The sequence below is a fragment of the Gymnogyps californianus genome, chromosome 11 (genome assembly GCF_018139145.2).
Source record: "Gymnogyps californianus isolate 813 chromosome 11, ASM1813914v2, whole genome shotgun sequence".
In the NCBI taxonomy this organism is placed as follows: Eukaryota; Metazoa; Chordata; class Aves; order Accipitriformes; family Cathartidae; genus Gymnogyps; species Gymnogyps californianus.
In genome coordinates, this window is record NC_059481.1 from 9,998,775 (window position 1) to 10,021,805 (window position 23,031).

The 23,031-nt window shown below is 35.5% G+C and overlaps 1 protein-coding gene across 7 annotated transcripts in view; it reads left to right on the forward strand.

The window, feature by feature from the left end:
• Window positions 1–23,031, forward strand: part of WDR72 (WD repeat domain 72) — a 127,421-nt gene that overhangs the window by 14,226 nt on the left and 90,164 nt on the right. For all 7 annotated transcript variants that reach the window (XM_050903638.1, XM_050903637.1, XM_050903639.1 and 4 more), the window contains 10 exons: window positions 1,544–1,622; window positions 4,674–4,848; window positions 5,419–5,495; window positions 7,327–7,446; window positions 9,384–9,529; window positions 9,886–9,982; window positions 12,970–13,111; window positions 13,611–13,856; window positions 14,996–15,216; window positions 16,514–16,709. In XM_050903638.1, coding sequence (XP_050759595.1) covers window positions 1,544–1,622; window positions 4,674–4,848; window positions 5,419–5,495; window positions 7,327–7,446; window positions 9,384–9,529; window positions 9,886–9,982; window positions 12,970–13,111; window positions 13,611–13,856; window positions 14,996–15,216; window positions 16,514–16,709 — 1,499 coding nt within the window. The remainder of the gene's footprint in view (window positions 1–1,543; window positions 1,623–4,673; window positions 4,849–5,418; window positions 5,496–7,326; window positions 7,447–9,383; window positions 9,530–9,885; window positions 9,983–12,969; window positions 13,112–13,610; window positions 13,857–14,995; window positions 15,217–16,513; window positions 16,710–23,031) is intronic.

Consider the following 23,031-nt stretch of genomic DNA (forward strand, 5'->3'; position numbering starts at 1 on the left):
GAGGTCATTACAAATAGGAAGCCTCATCTTCAGGAGATGCAGGGTTTGTCGAACCGCATTTTCTGGCTTGTGAATCATTCACTTCTGCCATTTTCAAGCTTCCATCTCCTTGTGTTGAGGGTGGAAGAAACCGTATGGAAGATGATACTCTCCCCCCATCCTACTTCAGAATCTCTTAAGTGTTTGTATAACTCACTTATCCCAGAATGATGAGTATTGAACAGTATTTTTGTACTTTTTATATGGAAATATATAAATTAATCCATAATGATTCAGAAGTTCTCACTGATGTCTTGTGCATGCATATAGCACATGCTGTGGGACAGTTTTATGAACATGTGGTATCACTCCTTGTTAATACACACAGTAAATTAAGTGCAACATGCAGAAGCTGAAGCTATATTCTGGTCTCATTTGTGTGTGTTTGCATGTATGTATCACAAGCACAGTAACATAGCTAAGGCAGTAAAGTTAGTTGTCATTCTGATATAAACAAGGAGAAATTCACTGCCTTGAAATGTTTAACTGCATAAGCATTCTGTTTCAGTTATGACTTTTGGTCTACCAGCTCTAATGCTACACTACAGATGTATAGATTTCAGTGGTCTGGCTCAGGTGAAAAATATAAATTAAGTAGTATTTTTAGATTATCATAAAATGTGAAAGTGTGTAGATTAAAATGTAAATCACTAAGTAGTATTTCTGATATAATAAAGTATTCTTCCTCAATGTGTTCTTTAAGTCCTTATACAGAAAATGTCTTAGAATGTAATTTCAGAAATCATAAAATGATTGTTTCAACTGGAAATAATGCTTGCTGTTTAAATAAAATCTAAAAGCATCAAGTTTAACATTCAGTTGCTGAACTATGACAACATACCTCATACAACCTCATTTACAACATTTGATTGTGTTTCTAGTCCCATAGTATGTTGAATAATGTCTAGATGAGGAAGACTGGCTAATGCGTCTTTCTCAAACATTAACCTTAAATGTAATTAAGCGTAGCTAAAATGTTGCACGGACATGTAGGCAGTCGAGAGGCAACTGCTGTATTAAAAACAGATTTCAGGAATAGCCTCATGGTGGCACTGTTTGTTCTTAACAGAAGTTGCGGTTCCCCTCAGGAACTGAAGTCTGATGTGGCAGAAGATGCAGTATGTTTTTCAAAACGTGTGGTTTAAGTTCAGTGAAATGAATCATTTTCAGGAGGATGTAGTTCCAATGACAGATAGTTACAGTGACGAGTTGACGAGCTGTAATGGCAGTATACCTACAATTTGTTGTAGACCAGAGTTGGCCTTAAAGTCAGGTTTGTTGCAAGGCAGCAGTGTGTAATTACCAAAACAAAAAGAAACAAATACTGTGTGTCATCCCCTGCTAATGACCACAACATTTTCTTACCCAGTAATCTGTAACAAAAAGCCACATAAACGACCAAGCTGCACTTAAGTACAGCACTAAAGAAAAACTTAGTGGCACAAAATTATTCCAGCCAATTGAGTGGAAATGACAGAGAATAATATGAAGTTATCTTTGGCAGGGAGATGTGTGTTTGGAATGTCACTAGTGGACAGTGCGTTGAGAATGCAAAGCTTCCTTATAGGCATACAGCAATCTACGTAAGTATAGCAACTTTTCATGTGATATCTCTGTTCATTACAAAAGGAGTTTTGCTTTATTAACATGATATTGTTCAGAAACATACAATTTTAAATGTATAGCTTATAGCATACTTAACAGGAGAAAAAACCCCTGTTGCAATATAAGTGGTTTTATCTGTTATTTTTCCTTTTTTGACTTCCTTCTAAGAAAAGAACTGAGACTTTTATGTTCCGGTGAACTTCCTTAATCAAATCAAACTGATTCTTTTTAAGCTGCAAATGTCTGGAATGCATAATCAATTAACTTATTGTAAAGTTTGGGCGTCAAGTAGCAAAGTGAAACTGTCTTAATCTTTACTCTTGTCCTGCATTAAAATTGCATGGAAACTTCAAGTTCAACGTTGGCTTTTTGATGACGTATTTTAGAAGTACAAGCAATCTAGCCAAGCATTGTGAGACAGACTGCTGAAGATCTTATTTTTAAACGTTTGAAAGGTTTTGATGCCTAACTGCTGACCTCCAAAAGACTGCTCTGCCCCACTTCCCAAAATACACTTTAATTCATTGCAGAACTTGGGACAGATCACTTATTTTCGGAGACCAAATTGCTTTAAATATTACTTCAGATAATTTCAAGTGTCTGCTTTGAACTGTATCCAGGTACACTAAGTATCTAGTTGTTGGAGTGTGAAGGTGTGTTTGAAATACATGCGTGTATATGATTGAGGAGCCCAGCATGTATGATTTTGATTCAGAGAGGTGGCTTATTTCTGCATATATTAGTAGAAGAGCAGCTCAGGGCTCTTAGGTTAATTAAAATGCTGTTTTTCTTCAGTGAAGAAGTCTAGGGTGCAACTAAGCCTCTAAATGATGGAAATCTGAGACCTCATGTGACTCAAACTGTGGCCAAATTCAGAATCCATACGTTTTAAAGCTTCCAGAAGAAACACTGTTTTTCATGACATTGTTTTCGTTGACATGATGAATTCACACACAGTTGTTAATGATAAAAGGAAGAGAAAAAGCTTGGGTAAATAACCAAATAAAAATTATAGAATAACTTCTTAATAATATATGTTTTTACATATATGTGTGTGTGTGTAAATATAAAAAAGCATAGATTGTTAAGAAGTTATACACAAATAAAAATTATAGAAGAATGTGTTTAAAGCATATATATTCTTTTTACATGTGTAGGTATATACACACACAAAACAATACTTCAATTTTAATGTAACAGAGGTGCAGTATGATCTGCTTTGTGGTATTGCTTGATTAGATTTTAATAGTTAAAGTTATGGAGGAGTTCTGCAGAGAAGTAGGCAGACCTGGCCTAGCTGATTATCTGACGTCTTTGTTTATTTTTGTGGAGATCAGAAGCAGAATCTTCATTCTTATCCTTCAAGTAGGAGAAGCAAATACTTTTAGAATATTGTTACTTCTCCTCTATTAGAAGTGAGCTAAACCTAGTTGGCTAGATAATGATTTTTGTTCTATAACTTGGGCAAGATGGCTAAAGGAAAGTAGGAACATCTAACAGGAAAACTTTCTTAGGAAAAATAATAGATGTTGCTAGGAGGGGAAACTGTTCTTAAAATGGAACCTTCAGATATTTATAATAAATTGATTTTTTTGAGAGGTTTTTGGGGGCTGGGTTTTTTTTTGTTTTGTTGTAGGTTTTTTGTTGTTCCATGGGGAATGATTGCTTGTGGCATAATAGTACCTGAGAGTATAATTTCCTACAGAATGTTGTTGTCTGGGAGGTTTAGTGCACACTGATTTTGATAGCATCACTATTTAAAATTGTTGGTCTATTTTCAGTTAATGTTTTAGGTTAGTAGTTTAATAAAAACCTACTATCTGGTCTAGTAGGTTCCTTTTGTTCAGTGTAGATGATTCAGCTATAAGTGGCAGATGTCAAGCAGTGCAAACTGAATATTTGCCATTTGAAATGAAGTTTAACACCAGAGTCAACTCTTAACCATTTGTGGATCTTAACTAGTGTGGGATTTTCTCAGAGCACTGATTAACTATACAAATCTTCCAGTTCAAGCCTAATTTGAGAGTAACAGTAATTACAAATGGTTCCTACTGCTAAGCATTTCTGCCTCTGATCGTTCATACTATCTGTGGCAATACTTATCCTATTCCCAGTTATTTATGCTTCTTTTGTTTTCAGACTTCAATTAGTTAACTGATAGACCAAGAATTATTATCTAAGCAAAACTGAATGTACAGAGAACTTGTAGTAAATGAGGCACAATTTTGTGGGTCTATCTGATATTTTCCTGACTACATGATTGCTCCCTTTATGGGTAGTATTTACTTGAAAATTCCATTTGAGGTGGCTGCTTATGTATTTATAGTAATTATGTGTACAATTACAGATAGATATTACACACAATGCAAATGTCCTTGCACATATAAAAGACCTAGCAAAAAAGAAATCTTCATGGTCACTCTGCACCACTGTCATCTCTGTTCGTTAGTACTTTGCTATGTGTCTGTTTTCTCTTTTCTTTACATGATTTGTTGAGAAAGAATGAATCTTCTGAACACTAGGGCATTCAATGTCAAAATGAAGAATATCTCATGGAGTAAAAATTCTTCCTGGAAAATAATGGAAAATTAATTAGGAAAAAATTCGTTATGAATCTTATGCGTTTTCACCTGATTTTTTTCATCTTTACCTCTTGATAACTGGAGCTTTATCAAATGTTTGGGGAAAGACAAGGCCTCTTGGAGAAACAAGTCCCAAACTGTTTAGCAATTTATAATGAAAATTAAAACCTTGATTGCTTCCAAAAATCCTAATATTTAGGCAGGGCAGATACTGCTTTCAGTATGAAGCACCTCTTACTAAGCTGTATGCCTATATTAAATTGTTATAAATGCATGTGAAATGCTGGTGTCACTAGCAAAATTGTGTATGGTCTCACATATGCAGTAGATTTTTAGTAATGCTACAGGTGTTGATTATAATTCCAAGTATGACATGCTTAATGTGAAAAATATGTGTGCACATTTATGTAGCTCTGTATGCTGACTCTCTTGTTTCCACTTGTACAGTATTACCATTGCTCATTCCGAATGACAGGTGAAGGCTGGCTTCTTTGTTGTGGAGAATATCAAAATGTTCTTATTATTGATGCCAAGACTTTGGGTGTTCTTCACTCTTTATCATCATCTGAGTCTTCTGATTGGATAAATTGTATGTGTATTGTACACTCTGCAAGAATTCAAGGTATACATTGTAGATGTATTTATGTAGGCCAATTAAATTGTGATAAAATATCTCTGTATAGATAGCACAATCCTACTAGATTTAATATTTAAACATGTTTTACAGAGCTGTTATATACAAGATGTTAACATTTCATTGACAGCACCTAAGAAGGTGTTTTTAACACTCCTGATGTTGGTCATGTTTTGTTTAATATGTTTCTTAAAGAGAAAAACAAGCAGCCTCTACACTGGTTGTAAGCAGCTCATTTCTTGGATATAAGTACAGATTAATTTTGTAACATCAGGGAAATTAAGGGCACAAAATTACTATTCTATGCCTTCTACTGAAATATATCTGATTGGACAAAATAATCACTACTTGCTTGCATGTTTTGTATTTCTGTATACCAATTAGTTATTTTTGTGTAAAATTAATATTTCATTTAAACAGTGTCTTGCTGAATCCATGTTTTAGTGCTGTGTCTATGTCTATGCCAGTTCTGTGTGTCTATGCCAAGGTTCTCTTCTGGTGTTAGGCACTCTTTGAACCTGGTTTCAAGTTGACTGTCTTACTGTTAACTTTTCACAGAAGACTCATTGGTTGCAGTGTCTGTAACTGGAGTTCTTAAAGTGTGGGACCTATCTTCGTCATTGAATAGCATACAGGTCAGTTTGTATGAAGTGTGAAACAACGATTTGAACGATAACATGAACGTAGTAATATCCTCAAGTAAAGGATACATTGAAGCAGAATATGAATAAATAAGAATCCTCTGGATAAGTGTTAAACGGAATTGATTAATTTTGTCACAAAATTCTGAGAAAACACCCTCATGTCCCTATTTAAAATTAGTTGGGCCGTTGGGACAGCCCTTGCCTTGACAGCTGCAATGTCTTTTGCCCAGGCTTCTTGTTTTCCCATATTCCATGATGCTGAAGTTGTAACGCTTTCCTGCTGTCCTGGTAATGTCACTCCATTCTTTGAACCCCTTCACTTTGTCCTTTAAACTCAAAGCTCTTCAAAATCAGCCTTTTTACGCCCTCTTCACCCTTGTTACTTTCTTCAAAATGGTCCTTTAGACTTTATTTTCCTCTGTCTGCCTTCCACAATGCTGTCTTCACTTGGAAAAGACTCTTGCTGTGTCAAGTGCTCTATTTCTCCATCTTCAAACTCGCTTATTCTGTGCAACTTTTCTGTGTTAATATCCCCAGCAGCTGTCACTTGACATGCACAAGTGTTAGAATCGGAATACAATGTTTTGTGTTTGAATTAAACTGAGCTAGATTCACAAAGGGACTTCAGTATTACAGCTAAGTGCTATGAATCATCAACGGAAACGGCAAAATGTCAACAGTCTTCTCTGAATACCTGTAATACATTACTGCCTCACTTGACAAACTGCAGAGCATGCTGCAGCACTACTTGTTAATGAGTAGAATCAGGCCCCTCAGGAGTCTGTCAAGTTTAATACCATACCAGTGTTTTTGTGATGTGTTTTTGGTTTATCTGCAATGTTTGGGGTGGGGGTGGGGTGTCTTTTCAACATTCCTAGGGCAAAAAATACTGTCACACTGTAGAAATTTTGGGGACTGTAACAACTGATTACAGACATCAGAGAAGCATATATGGTATGGTGCCATCCTTTTACTGCCTGGGACCTTCTTTTGTGAAGGGAGGAGTACAGAATTAGTGACAATCCAGCTACTTCATATTTTAAAGAGCAGTATTTTAATAAATATTGTTGGATTTAAACCAAATTAATTGGAGCTGCAAGGTGTAGTGAGAATGGTTTGCAGTTTGATAGCCATGATTCCATGGCCAGCATACCCCTTCTTTGAGAGGTTTTGATACTGTTGGTATCTTTTAAAACAGAAAACATTGGTTTTCAGTGATATAATTAATAAAAATAATTCCAATATAATCATGTTGAGCATGATGGCCTTTAAGCCTGATATTCACACAAAAAGGGTGAAAATAATGTATTTTTTAAACCATCCGTACATTCAGCAATTCTAAGCTAAGAAAATGAATTACTTTTCCACTACTTTTTAGAGGTGTTAAGGTCAAACAAGACATAGACAGCACCATACCTCTCAGACTGTCTTGGTTGCAACAAGGATGAGTGGGAAGGCAGAATATTCATCAGCCATTCTGATACTGTCAGTTTATGGGTTGTTGTAGCTAGTTTTTGACTGAAGAGTACTTAGCAGATATTCATTACAGCAGATGCTGTCTATGACCTGCCTTTAGTCCTTCTCCATATTCATTATCACTTTAAGTGAGATCAAGGTCTGAGCCATGCTGAGTATCTTCTGTTTACATGGTACTTGTGAACCCTGCTGTCTTCCTATCTCACTTTTAATTAAGAATTATACGTTGCTTTGCATTTGGAAAGTGTATGTTAACAAAGTTATTTTCAGTGGTTTGTTTCTATCCTGAAAGTAAAAGCTCAGATATCTAGAATAAATCTGATGGCTTTTCCTCTGCATTGTAAAGGAGAGACAAAGTGTGTGCGAGAAGGAATCAAAATCTCTGGACTGTATAAATTGTCAAGCAGTACGGTTTTGTACTTACACGGAAAGGCTCCTTCTAGTTGTGTCCTCCACATGCTGGCAGGTACTTTATTGAGCATTATATTCTCTTTTTTATTTTGTTAATTTTGAAAAGCTAATGTGATGTTTACATGCAGATACTTGTTTTTCTCCTCAGATTAAAGAAAATGTGTTCACTAATTGTCAGATATAATAATGTGCTGTATCCCTTCTCTGCTTAACTGCCTGACTGAGACAAAGTGTTTATTTTTTATTAATGTGTTTCTGCTTTAAAAGTTTTACATGAAATTGGCTGGGTATAAAGGGGATTACTTAAAGTATTAGTCAGTTTTAGAGCACTGGGTGCATTATAGTCCCCTCCACAGTGCATTTCAAAAGAAGACAAAGATGAACAAAAACTCTTTAAGTACGACAGAAGTAATCACAGTTGGCAAGTCCTTGTAACCAGGGGCCTTTGTTCCATCAGGGCCAATAGCCTGGGTTCCACTAATAGAAACCAGTAAAACTAAAGACCCCATACTATATCACTTTCTTGTAGCTGTAGGAAAATAAATGCATCATGTAGTTACTGAAACTGTTAATAGTTTATTTTAAATTTTAGTGAAACTGAACTTTATTGTAAAAATTCTGTATTTCTTTTTCCCAGTGTTATATTACTCTTAAAATAATCCTGAGCTATTAGTGCAACATATGATCTGATCCAAACACCACTGCTGTTGGGGGCAAGAATTTCATATACAGTTGAGTCAACTTTGAATCATACAGTTGTAGCGTATTCTTGAGGTTTCTCTTGGGCTATTTAAAAAAGTCTCTACAAAAGCATTTATAAAGAAATTCCATGTATAGAATGGATAGGCTTTTCATGGAAAAATCTGTGTAACATGCATTATTTTCTATTAATTTCTATAATCTTTTTCCACAAGAGGTGCATGTTTCTTGTAATATCTCCATTATGCATTTGAATACTTCTATTTTACTGCTTAAAGTAGTGTTATAGGTACATAAGTTATGCTGGATTTTCAACTTCTATGTTTCAATGAATATACAGCTTTAAAATAAAAGATGCTGATAATCTTACTCCTTAATTAGAAAGGTATGTGGTGTGTAGTGTAGGAGAGATTCACATGTGTGTTTAGAGTGGCTCCTTAACCCACTTCTATAGTAATGAAAATAGAGCAAATTAGCTAGAAATTAGCTAATGAACAGAAATTAGCTACAAATAATTTGTAGAAATTCTCATTCTGAAATCTATTTCCTTGCACTGCTAGAATAAATTATAAAAATATGGCTATGAATACTCTCCATGAGGCCACTAGGAATGTGAACAAGCAGACAATATCCTAGGTTGCCCTAGTCGTATCCTGTTTCAACTTAAAATGGGAAGGTCAGAGGAAGCAAACAAGTCATAATTTTTTTACCAGCTCTAGAAATGGAAGAGAGAAGAATTCTTGCAAGCAAAGGGGATTATACATTCTTTGATTTCAATTAATTTGAAAAAAAACCAAACCAAAACAAAAAACTCTGTTGCTCCTCAAAGAAGAAAAGAAAAAGTCTGCTTTAAGATATGTGCTGTGATTACACCAGCAGATCATCTTTTAAAGAATATAGACAGAAGTATTTATAGCTTTTATCAAAGTCTTCAATGTCATATTTAGGTGCTAAACTCATTACCTACCTCTTCATAAGAAATTAATAGTCCAGTAAATATTAATAATGAATGCAAGGCAAAACAAAGGAAATCCCATCGAAAATCCTCTAATATAACAGAAGGGTCTAATGCTGCTTTTTTTATTGTCAGTTTCTTTATCTTCAAAATATATGGCTTGATTCTGACTTTGCAGTAGTTTGATAGTATGAAAACTGCTTTGGCTTTAAGAGGTAGTCAAACTACAAAGAGTCAAACTAATGTTCTACTTATTGATCCATCGCCCCAAACCAGCTTGAATTAAAATAAATGTGCCAATACTGTTTGTTTATATTTTATTGTTTTTCTGAGCTTAGGTCTATGATTATTGTGATTTCTCCTTGCTTTGTACTGAGTTCTGTAAAAGTGGTCAGTGCTTTGCTGGTGGAGAAGTACTAGCAGCTTACAGACTTATCATCTGGACAGAAGATGGCCACAGTTACATCTACCAGCTGCTAAACAGGTGGGCTCAGATGGGAGATTCACACAAAAAGTTCAGGTACAAGATGAACTTTGGGAGGTTTATTATGGAAAATCTCTGCATGTTGCAAATGATCAAAAACCAGAACAAAACCACTTTGGCACTCAAAGATTTACCCTGAGTTTGACAGCCCTCAGTCTTTGTTTGACACAGCGGGGGACACAGGAATAAGATTAGCCATGTAGAACATGTAGCAGCTGGTGCTGTGATTTCAAAAAGTTGCTTGTAATTACTTATTCAGTAACTTTTAATTGAACCTGTGAATCTTGGATGTTGCTGTTCTGCTTTCTAAAAAATATGACTTTCTAAAGCCTTATTTTTTTTTTCAAATTATGCAGCGGGCTTTCTAAAAGCATATATCCTGCTGATGGGAAGGTGCTGAAAGAAACTGTGTATCCTCATTTACTCTGCTTTACCGGTGTGAAGGAAAATAAGGTAAATTCATAAAGGTTTACAGTAAGCTTCAAAAGTTCGTTCATTATTTGTTTGCAATTACCTGAATGATCACTTAGAAATTGTTGAATTCATTAACAGATTTAATTGTTCTATGAAAACAATGAGTAAGACTTATTACTTCATTTTAAAATTTTTACTTGCAAACTTGGAGATGCTTGTAGCATATTTTGTTCTTAAATTCTGGCAATATTTACTTTTTTCACAGGGAAAAAAAATTCCTGTATTCAGCTATAGCTAGGCTAATGGCTGAAGTGATTTTTTTTTTTCTAATTTTGGCAAAAAAGGGAGAGCTTTTCAAGTTAAGGGTGGTCTAAAATAGCTTTAGAAGCTTTTACTTTCAAATCTATAAAAAAAAAAACAAAACCAAAAAACCCCCACAACCCACCCCAAAAAACCAAACAACAAAAAAGCCAACCCATAACCAAAATGTAAGCAAGTTGTTTAGTTCTTGTTTTATTAAGAAATGTATGCATGTTTCAGTGTAAATACATAAATAGACTGTTTCCCATGTTGTAGCCATCCTAAATTGAAGGGGTTTGAATCTTTGACATTTTATCCAGAATACTGTTATCTTGAGCCTTCAGAGGCATAATCACATGCCTAACTTTCTTACACTATGAGCAGACTGACAGTACTCACAGTGCATAAAATTAGACACGTGACTATCTTCAGAACCATGGTCTCTGCTTGAAGAAGCCTCTAAGGTTAAGAAAAGAGGAAGCTAAAAATGTAGGTGATCTTTATACTTCTGATTGAGAATTCACGTTTAGCAGAGCATGTTACACCAATTTCAAATTTAGAAGTTACTGCTTAGACAAAGTAGCTCAAGTGGACTCAGCTATGTTTGAAAGCCAGCATCTTGACTCACTTTTTGCGTAGTGTTTTGTGTGACCACAAAGAAATAGGTAAGGAAAAACAATTGATTTAAAAAGTAGAAAAATGACTAGAATTAGGAAGTAGGAATAAAAAAAAAAAAATGTCTGTGACAGGAGTTCTTTGGCAAAAATTGAACGAAAACAAATATAACATTTTTCTGTGTAGCTTTGGCTCTGGTTTTGTTGCTAAGTCTTATTGCTAATGCTGTTTATGAAATAGTAATTGTTGGAAGATGTGGATTTAATTCCTGCCTGCAGTTGCATTAGTTTTTGATGTGTATTTGCATCAGAGCTCGAGCAGGTCTTTAAACAGTTTCTGAAGATATGCAAGGGAGACACATTTTTATTTGTACCTGACTAGAAACACTGTCAAATATATACCTATGTGAGGTTTCCTAGTGTTCTTTTTTCTTTCTGTTGACAACTGTAGGCTCTTAGAAAGCATTTTTGTTGTGTACTCTTGTGAAGCCTGACAGATTTAATTTTCAGTTGAAGAGCAATAGCACAAGCCATTCAGCTTTTCCCCCAAATGCTGTGATCTAAAATCAGATAGGATAACTGCTGAAGGATGCCAAAAGGTCAGATATCATGAGGGAAAAGAAATAGCCAAAACACATGCCTTAGCAAATAATAGGGTTACAGTGGTGGTAGAAAACTCATATATGCTTCCCCCAAAATGTATGCATTAAGTAAAGTCACCTGCCCTTTTCTAATACTTCAGCTTTAATATTTACCTTACTACCTGAATAATTTTTATAGCAGATTTGTGAGACAACAAAACTGCCTAGTGATGATCTGTTTTGACCTCCATTCTTAGATTATAAACTGAACCACATTACAGTACAGTTGCTTATTGTGGAATTTACTCCCCAACTTCAATGTTGTAAATAAAATATACCCAACATACGGGGACGTTATTAAAATGTATTGAAGGAGTGAACAGTCAAGTTATGTCTACGCTGTCTAAGCAAAGGTGATGTGTGGAACAAAACAGTTTGTGCTGATGACCTTTCATCCACACGATCTACAGTGCAGGGTGTGCTTTTGGGGTTTTTTAGTGTGGGTTTTTTTGTGTGCTCCTGCATACATCTCCCAGTTTACTTTCATGCAAAAAGAATCCTGGTTTGGTGCTCCAAGACAGCTCCACAACACAAACCTAAGCATTCACTTCCGAAGTACAAGCCTGGTGTAAACTCAAACATAATGTTGACATACCTGGAGATTCCTAATTTTCTTGACTTGCAAAAGTTTTGAGCAACTAGAAGCTTCCCCTTAGACACCTCACCTGTTTTTAATAGTTTGATACTTGAGAATGAAGCTTATGTAACAAAGCAGGATGTTCTTAGCAAGTTCACCAGTAGATTATTACATAGCTTGGTCGTTACTGATGTGGTGATATAGAATTATCTGTGGTGTTATACCTACAGGCAAAGAAAACCTACAGACTTCTAATCTTCTTGGGAGAATAAAAACATGGTGTTTGTCTGAGATAAATATACTGCAATAAGTTTTAGCATTGCCTAAATGAAACTAGGTAGATGTCAGTAAGTCTGTTTATCAATGATATTCTACCTCTGTAGTATCTAACTTTTTCCAGATGACTGAATGACGGTGTTATAGACTATTACCTATGTAAAAGCATAATTCTTACCTTTCATTATTTGTAGTAATTTAAGCTATTAAGATTGAAGCTTTACTGAATTTGTTTTTATGTGAAGATTATCAATGTTTCACTGCATTTTTTTCAGCGTGATGTTAGTGCTTATGTTGCCATTTTTTTTACACTGGCGATACTATTGATAGATTCTCCGTTTAGAGACAGTAAACCTAGGGAGCCTTCCCATTCCACTTTACCCTTTGGGATGTAGGCTTAGCCAAGGATACTGGCAAAGCAGAGGTGATCTTTGAGAGGCTTGCACGAGGCAGAGTAGACCTGGTCTGAACAGAACTTAGTGACAGGTGAGGATTCAACCGTTATTTGTTTTATATTTCTACAGCTTTTGATATTAAAAAACCTTTGAATTTGTAATTATTACATTATTTTATCAGCTCTTTCGTATCAGAATATTGATTTACTGTTATTTTTGGCAGAGTTTTCCTTTTGTCATGGGCTTCATGAATGAAAGAAAGGAGCCTTTCTATAAGGTTCTTTTTTCTGGTGAAGCTTCAGGAAGGATCACTTTGTGGCATGTTCCTGATGTCCCTGTGTCAACATTTGATGGTTCACCAAAAGGTTTGGCAAGTCTGTGCCCTTGATACCATCTTTTTAATTATGTCTTTAAGTCAGTTTTCATGAAAACTTCAATTCTCATGAAAATATTTTCACGCTAGAAAGTGATGCTTATTCGTTAATTGTGTGATGATTGCCTGTAGTTAGAAGGAGCAAGACACTAACAAAGATGAGTGTCTAGAAGTTCTTCATGGAACTGAATATATAAATGTTCTTATTTCCTTACCATCTGCCCATAAATGCTTCTCTACCAAATGTCATGAAAATTTACTTAGTTGGTCTTGCTTACGGTTGTTCATCGGGAGGTACGAAAGAAAGGAGTTGGTGAGATGTGGTCTAGTGTTGGAATAGCAACTGCTGACGTTCCATCCCTAGGCTGCAGAAAGAATAAGCTAGGGGAAGTGATGAAGAGATGAAAATGTATATTTTGCTTTTTTGATTTTTATTTTGTTTTGAATAAAAAAAAAAATTAAAAATTCCTGACTTTTCCCCCACCCTTTAGAGATCCCAATTACAGCAACGTGGACTCTTCAGGATAATTTTGATAAACATCATGCAGTGTCAGAAGGCATTATTGATCATCTTTGTGCATCTAAAGATGGAATCGAAAATTCAGTTGTCAGTTCCTCTATATACATACCCAGTCTTGATAAGCTCGTGTGTGGATGTGAAAATGGGAAAATTTTTGTAACACTAGGTTTAAAAACTGCAAGAGCAAGACTTTTACAAAACATATCTTTGCTAAAAGGTAAGTTTTAACAACTTTGTTCAAATTCATCTCAATCAAGCACAGAAGACTGCATACTTCTGACATCCCCTCCAGTGATCCCTGTAAAAATTCTCTGAAAAATAGGGGTGATGGTCAGGGATTGAATGAGGAAAATGGAAGATTATGATGTTCTTTCTCCCTCTGTTAGCTGATCTATCAGATCATAGCTTAGTACTACCAAGGTGCTTTGCACTGTTAGGAGTCCTGGCATGGCTGTGGGGGTGGAGTCACATGGATGTGAGATATGTGGTATGTCATGATATGGGCAGTGGTTGTCATTGTCATTTTCCCTCTAAAAGATCATTCCACTGAAAGAATAAAAAGGTTACATCTCAGTAGATGAAGCTCAGAGTGCACACCTTTGTCCTCCCTTTTAGGAACATGTCCAAAATTCTTTGATTCCATGTGTTGTGATTCAACCCCAGCTGGCAACTAAGCACCACACAGCTGCTTGCTCACCCCCACCCCTCCTGTGGGATGGGGGAGAGAATTGGAAGGGTAAAAGTGAGAAAACTTGTGGGTTGAGATAAAGATGGTTTAATAGGTAAAGCAAAAGCCATGCAAGCAAAGCAAAACAAGGAATTCACTGACTACTCATCGGCAGGCAGATGTTCAGCCATCTCTAGGAAAGCAGGGCTCCATCATGTGTAACGGTTACCTGGGAAGACAAACGCCATCACTCCGAGCATCCCCCCCTTCCTTCTTCTTCCCCCAGCTTTATATGCTGAGCATGACATCCTGTGGCATGGAACATCCCTTTGGTCAGCTGGGGTCAGCTGTCCCGGCTGTGTCCCCTCCCAGCTTCTTGTGCACCCCCAGCCTCCTCGCTGGTGGCGTGGGGTGAGAAGCAGAAAAGGCCTTGACTCTGTGTAAGCACTGCTCAGCAATAAGGAAAACATCCCTGTGTTATCAACATTGTTTTCAGCACAAATCCGAAACACAGCCCCATACCAGCTACTATGAAGAAAATTAACTCTATCCCAGCCAAAACCAGCACACCATGTACAGGATTGTTGTGCTTAGTCTTTTGAATTTCCTGAGTTTTAGCAAATGTACCGTAAAATGTGGAACCTGTATTCTTCAAGAACAGAAATAATTTATGTACCATCTTGTTGCAGATAATCTACCTTATAAGGTTCTGAATGGTCATAGTAGCAGAGTCACTTGTTTACTTTATCCACATAATAAATCAGTAAGATTTGATCCAAGCTGGCTGTTATCAGGGGGCCAGGATTCTGTTGTGATCTGCTGGGATATATTTACTGGAGGCATCTTACACCAATTTAGTTTGCAGTCTGGTCCAGTGACAGAGCTCTTGCGATCTCCAGAAAACTACAGAGTAAGTAAAAGCTTAATAAATGATGTCTCAGGAAAAAAAAAGTGTTTATATACGTGTGTGTGTGTGTATATATGAGAGAAAAAACTCTCTGGCAATACTTTTATCCTGCAGCACTTTATCCTTAATTTACATTCACTTAATTGTCTTGTTCGAAAGTTGCTTTGAATTTCAGGGGGCTGATTTCTTGTTAGTTTGTAACTTCAGTGATTCAGAAAAATGATCCTAAACCAGTGACATATTAAATTGAAGGTCTTAACATTCTATTCACCATTTTTAATATCATGATTACTAATCTATATGTTAATCTGACTATCTCCTAACTTCTGAAGTTGGAAAGTGTAATCAGTAAGGCTAGGGGTTTGAATATAGTAAGAAAAGATTTGGACCAATAGTATATGAACATAAATGTGTATGCTTGATTTTAGTTCCTTGACACATCCTTGTGGTCATGCTTTTGTGTGTTATGAGATTTAGAATAATTTTGTATGTTTTTCTCTCAGTGAATTTTGAAGTAAAAAATTTAGAAGATTTACTGTGAACGCTCTATGAAATTTTGTTGAACAAATTCTGTCCCCGTTGTACTCCATGGGGCTGGGATTTCATCTTTTTCCTCTTAGAAAGCCTATGAAGACATATTTGATGCTTATGGTTGACTCAGAGTTCACTTACGTGCCAACATTAAGTAGTCCAAAAGATGTTTTTCAATGGCATAAGTTCTTAATGCTTGTAAGGCTCCCTTTAGACCTTTCTCTGGAAACTAGGTAGGATTTAATGCCTGCTTGGGTGGTGTTTCAGTTTTCTTTATAGGGCTGAATTTTTCCATAGGGTAAATTCCTTCATGTGTCACCAAAAATTGTTTGTAGGAGGGGAAGGCTTTGCAAAATCAGATCCCATACAGTGTGAAATGAAATTGTAACATACCCAATTTTTCATTAGAAATACATTGCCCTTGGCTTTTGTGTCATAAGACCTGACATAATTTTATATCACATGAACAGCAGTTTGGTTTAAGGTAATTTTTTACTACTTTCTTTTCTAGGACAACTGCTACTGTATGTTTGGTTATATAATCACTGCTTTGATAGGCTAAATATTGTGAATAAATGGTATTTAAATTATTTTTTTAAAAAAAATTGAAAAAAAACCAAGTTGGAGATGTAGGCTGAAATAAAACATCATTTTCTAAAATGAGTATGTTCTGGGAAAGAATTCGCTGGACAACTTTTACCAGGCTTGTTAAAATGATGTGGTTATGACTGTGGTTAGTGTTGAAACTGAAGTTCTTTCTGTTTTGCAGTTAAAAGACCACAGCATAGTGTGCTGTGTGTGCAGTGATCACTCGGTAGCAATTCTACACCTTCAGAAGAGAGTGTGTCTCTTACATGCCAGAAAGCATCTGTTTCCTGTGAAGAAGATAAAATTTGACCCTGTTGAAAATCTGCTAATTGTTGGATGTGAAGACGGGTCAGTTTATATTTGGGAAATTGAAACAGGTAATAACACAGAGGGATTTTTTTGTTCACTTTTCTTAAGTTTTGTTTGTCTGTTGTAGTGTTACACAAACCTAATTTATAGAAGACTAAAGCAGAAATACTAACACATTGAATATATTAATTAGCAAGTTTAAACATTTACATAAGCAAGAAATGAAATTTTCATATGGCTTAAGGTATGTCACTAATAAAATACAATAGCGTAAGTCAGATCCTGACAATCAGATGATTAGCTGACATTGCAGTGAATTGGGTAGAATATTTCTGGAAGCTATAAATAAAATGTAAGTTATTCTCTCTAGTTACTAGAAAGAATGAAATTTTCAGTCCTAACAATCCCAAGTTAGAGCATGGAGTTCTGCTTTCTTCAGCAAAATCATAATCTGAGAAACCTTTTGAGTTAATTGATCATCAGTTAAGAGTGGAAGATAATTGCAAAGTTCACAACTGTGTAGTCAGGAAAACTAAAGCTGAGTGTTTCAGGTTAAACTGTAGATTCCCAGATGATTTGAGAGTGTAATGGTGATTCACAAGGGTAATAAATGTAGTTATTTGAACTTTGACAGACAGAACTATTAGAAGCTGTAATGGTACTAGACATTACAATACAGTGTTTTCATGTGATTCAGAGCTATGTGTCCTGGGAGGGGGGAAGTACATAATGAGTCTAGAACCACTGAAATGCATAACATATTAATACTGTATGAAAACACAGTTTTACTAGTGTAACACTGAGATCACAATTTACTTCACAAGTTATTACAGCACACTGCTGCCTGCTGTCTGCTTTGGACAACGAAGTCCCTTGTTTTAAAGTACAAAATACCTGTGTTTAATGAAGGACTTGGCAAAATGAGTACAGCATAAATTACAAGCCTGTTGTGTTAGTAAACTATTTAATATCATTAAGCTGGCATAGGAAATGCCTTCTGGTACTTATTTTTTTTTCCCAAATGTACTGAGTTGCTGCTTTAAATAAAAAGGTTTAGGATAAAATTAAATTGGACTAACAATTATAGTCAGTTAAAACCTGTAGTTTTACACTGGTGTGTTTTTCCTGCAGCTACTCAAAAATACAAAGTTCTCTTATGAAGCTCTCATTTTTGCATTGTATTTTGAGATTTAAAAATTCTTTTAATCTTTTTTTTCAAAAACATCGATAAAAAAATTAAGAGGAGAACGTGTGACCTTAGGAGACTGTTAGATTGTATTTAGTGTTGTACTTATTTTTCTTTACTCTTATTGTTGCTGAGTGACTATGTGATGCTTTTGCTTAGAATTTTAGCTTTAGTTGCACTGCTGGGAAAAACAATAAAAGGTCAAATTTTCAAAAGTAAATACTAGACTCTGAGTTAGGGTACTCTAAACTTGTTATCCTGCTTTTATTTGTTGTTGTTTCCTGCATAACTTTGAATTCTGTTTTCTGGTAAATATCTAAGATTCTTCTTATGTGTGTTCTGCTATTTATGTACGTGCATGATATTAGTTTTCAGTGCGCTTTCTGCAGTCAAGAGGGGGCATGGGTTCTACCCTCTGCTCAGTCCTCTTTCTGAGGAGGGTTTGTGGAACAGTAGTGTCTGGGATTCTTCTTCCTGTCTTGTCATTCCTCTAATCCCTTCATTTTACTAGTCTGTCAGCACATCTGCAATATTGCGATTTGTTACTTCCCTCTCCTCTTTTTCTCCTCCCTGTAAAAGGAAGAATGTTTCCTCTCTGATGTGTTCTTTTCTGTTCCTAAAGGTGTTCCTAAATCTCATGATTGTTTCCCCCCTGTAATAGCAGCATGCACTTTTTCTATGCAGATAGTATTTCTGTTAACAGTAAAAGCTGTAAGCTATATCTGTCCAGTACTTTAGCATAAAGTAAATAAACCAGCAAAAATGAGAAATTAATTTGATTATAATTGCCAAACTGCTTGTTTTGTAGCAATTGCCAGAAAGTCACCTTTACTAGTGGTAAAGTACTAAAGGTAGAATGGAAAGATATTGTACTAGATCCCTGTTGTAACTAAGGGAAACTAGAGCAGGCATCTAAATTTTCAGCTATCACTAATACACACACATGTTTTTATGGCAAGGTTTGTAAAGATGCTACCAGTTCCCAGCTGTTCTATCTACATCTTCATTACTTTTTTAAAACTAATGTTGAAAACAGTTGAGAAATTTAGGTGGGGGAAATCTTGATATAGAATGTTTTCTTTTATTTCACAGCTAAAAAGGACACTTCTCAAAAACATGTAACTGTAGGTAGGCTGTTTCCTAAGTACATATCAATTTGAGTGAGAGACATCCTTAAAGGTCATTATACCTAAATGTTTATTAGCATTTCTTGTATAGTCATCTTTTAACCAAAGGATTAGTGTGCATTTGAAACTCTGCAGTAAAATTGAGCAAATAAATGTAATAAAGGACCAGAGAATATTTTGTTTCCTTATAAATCTGTTGTCATAGCTATAATTTTTAACTGATTTGCGTCCGTTATTTTCTATCAGAACTTAATTACTTTGTTTAAAAAAAGGACATAGACAAGATATTAAAACTCTAAAACACTGACATTGAGCATGTAATGATTATTTTTCATGCATACTTTTGATGCATTTGTTATGGATCCATCATATGCTATGCTGTTATATTTGTTAGGATACAGTGTAACAGCTCCTCAGGTGCTCCTATGATGTGAATTTGAGGTTAAAGCTCACAAGGTGGCAAGTCTTGATGTGCTTCTTGAAAAGACATTGGATTTTAAGGGGACTCAGACCTGATAGTATGTCAATGCAACACTTAATTCCCTTCTTAAAAAACCAAACCACAAACAAAAACCTCAAACCAACCAACCAAAAAAACCCCCAAACTTTAAGCCAAAATAACTATGCTAATTACATGAGAGTATAATTTAATCCATCATAGCACAAAAAGTTAATTTAAAAGTTGAATTATTAATAATGCTTATTTCTAGAGCTGTAGAGGCATCATGAAGAAATACACTAGTTCATATCAAGGCATATCTTTAGTAGGACTTGTGTTGCACACTAGTGCCTGCAGGAGGATAGCAGTGTGCAACAGAATTGTGTTGTGCACTAAGAAGTGGGGTTATGTTTTGTACTTAACTTTCACACTTTTAAGATAAACAACATCTTTATTTTCATTGGTTTAGATTTTTCATGGAAAGTGTGTATTCTGGTAAAAATGTTGACGACTTAAGTATATCCCACATCTTAAAAAAAAAAAAAAAAAATTGTGCAAGTTCCCAGCTTTTTACTTTTTCAGCCTTTCGGTATTCTTATTACTTCATGGAACATATACTATTAACTAGAAATAGTGCTGACAGGTCATAGGTATTCCAAACTTCTAGGGCTAAGTAAATAATTGCTAAATAATTCACTCTGTCATTTTTAAATTGAAACTTTTGGCTGTTGATTTAAAGAAGTCATCTGTGTAGGCCTGAGAAAAGGCAGTTCCGTGTGTGGTGGTAGAGAAGGCCAGGTCTGCACTCATCAGAAAGGTATATTGCAGGATTAAATAGTACTTAGGCAGTGTATGCCTTTGAATTAACTTCTGACAGTGGGTATACTTTTATCCCCACAGTGTGGTGCGATGAGGTTCTTCCTTAGTTAAAAAACCAACCAAACACCCCACCCCCCACCCCCCCCTGAAACTAAAAAAACCCAAAATCCAATCATTTCTTTCCTAGATTTCTGGACAGTAAATATTGTGGAGTGAATTCAGTGCTGCTGCTGTGTGTGCTTAACAACATGGAAAATTACTTTGACTCATTAATTCTATAGACATGCTAGGCCAAAATGCAAATTGCTGCACTCAACAATATAAGAACTAATACCTTCTATCACCATACAATGCCCAAGGCAGCCCAAAAGTTAGGGGTCTGGAGACAAAATTACACCTCAGATGCAACTTTATTTGGTACAGCTAGATAACTTCACACTGAAGTATAGTGAATTCTTTGTAAATCGGTGAGATTTAACAGCATAGGACTGTAATGGTACTATAGAGACAAAAGTCAGAGTATATTTTAACTGTGTCTCCTTTAGCTGTAAAAATGCTGCCTATTTCAAAATTAGAGGAAGTAAAATTGATGCCCCTGCTTCTGTGTATTACATATTCAGAAAGGGTGCAGATGGTTAAAAGTGTGTTTTTTAATTGCTGTTTCTGTACCTTTTGGTACTAGTATCAAGCAAGAATGAGAGCTACAATCACCACCTCTTACAGAATAGCTGGAACACAAGAAAGGATGCAGTTATTTGCTATGTTAGCAATTAACTAATTTTTTTCGTTTCTGTTATGCATTGGTAACTAAAAGATACCATCTAGGGTGAATACCTGGGAAAGCCTACTAGGATATACTGTAGCTGATTTAATGTTGAATTATATTTGTATTGCAGGAGAACATGAGAGGTCATGGTGTTGATCCTTGAAATTGGCCTGACCTGGATCAAGAGCTATGTAGATACTTCAGTGTCACTCAGGCAGACAAAGCATTGTTCAGATGTACGGGAAAGATGTATACAGCATCACAGACAAACCTTTGCAGAAACACAGCAGCTTTTCATTATGGTTTTCATCTGTTGGCAGATGAACACACAGCCATGCATAGTACCACTTGCCTATACAGTTACCTGTGAGCATGTTCCCTGACTCAGTTAAATACGATAAAGTCTAAGTGGTAGCCTTGTACTTGGATTCCATTATGGAAATGGACATAAGATAAAGTTTTTGTTGTTTCTATAGTCAAAAAGTGTTTTTCTTTATTTTTCTTCTGGCTATGCAGTTAGATTCATGACTGAGGCTTTGCCTCTTTAAGTGAAACTCAGTGGAGGACCTGATTTTGTGTCAGACTTGTATATCACTGTTTGTAGTTTAAAAAAAATCTGAACAGTGTTACTGTACTAGAGTTAATGGATAACTGGGAAAACAGCCAGTCTGTTTATAATTTCAGGTTGTGGATTAAGGAATTTCCATGAATATTTCAATATTTACACTGTTGTAGAGTCAGCAATAATTCTGTTGAATTTGACTTTACAAAAGTTTAGGAGCACCTAGTACCTATGACTGTCTTTCAGTTATACCAGTTTAGCTTCAAAACTGTTTTTCCACCAGGTAACTAAGAGGATGACCCCTTAAGCAGATGGAAGATGTTATTATGCATAACAGTTCATCATCCGATTTCCTATGACAGAGGCTGACACACTTTTTCAAAAAGCATTCAGAAGCTTTTAAAATATTTAAGTTGTCTTTTAGTAGGCTTTCTTAATAGGTTTTTTACACTGTATTGGTTGGGAGAAACATTGTCACACAGATTAAGATCTAAGCCAGTACTACTTCATGTACAACTTGTTGTACTCTCTCTTCATGAGATTGCCAAAGATACTTTATTTTATGTGGTCGATGGGAAGTTGCCTGAATACAATGGGCTGCCTTTATTCCAAATAAATAGGCATTTCAGCATAGTTTGTGCTGAAATGTGTTAAATACCAAGAGTATAGTTGACTTCAAGTGGAATTTACCTAATCTAACTTTAGACTTCTATCTATACTTAAGATCTCTACCTATAAGCTAGTAGGTAGTTCATGTTTTTGTAATGAGCAGGAGGAAGTAGGAATAAGTAAAAGTCTGTATCTTTTCCCCACTGACTACAAGGAGAGCCTAAAGAAGGGCAGGGGGGGTGGGGGGGTGGGAAGCAAAGCTAATTGTCTGCTGCTATTACAGGTCTAGAATAAGATAAATTGAATCCCATCCTTTTATTCCTTTGGTTTGCAGAACAAAGTAAAATTATTCTATTCTAAGTTTAAATGGTGTCATTGCACATGCATGTGGGTAGTGATACAGTAAACAATACAGAAGCCATGAATTAATATCTGTGTAGTTTAATGTATCTTGCCTAAATTTTAATATAGGGATATGGCAACTTTCCATTACAGTGGAATATCTTTCCATGACAATAAATATTGATCTAATAATACATTTGGAATATTAATATAGCATGTGCACAGGATATGTTCCAAACGTATGTGTGCTAGAAGACAAATATGAAAATCAATAACAAATTTTATTCTAATTAAAGCGTAGAATGTTTCTTCCAATAGCCACCACTTGAAATCTACTTCAATAAGGAAATTAGCTGTTATCTATATTGCTTTTACATTTTCCTAAGCAGTTGGTATCTTTGCTTTTTTTAAAAAGGTAAATATCTGTACAATAAGAGGTAATAATAAAAGGATCAGTGGTTTTCCTTGCTGTATACAGCATATGGCAGCATGTCTACCAAGCCAGATTTCTATCTAATATGTATTGAGAGTGAGGAAAGA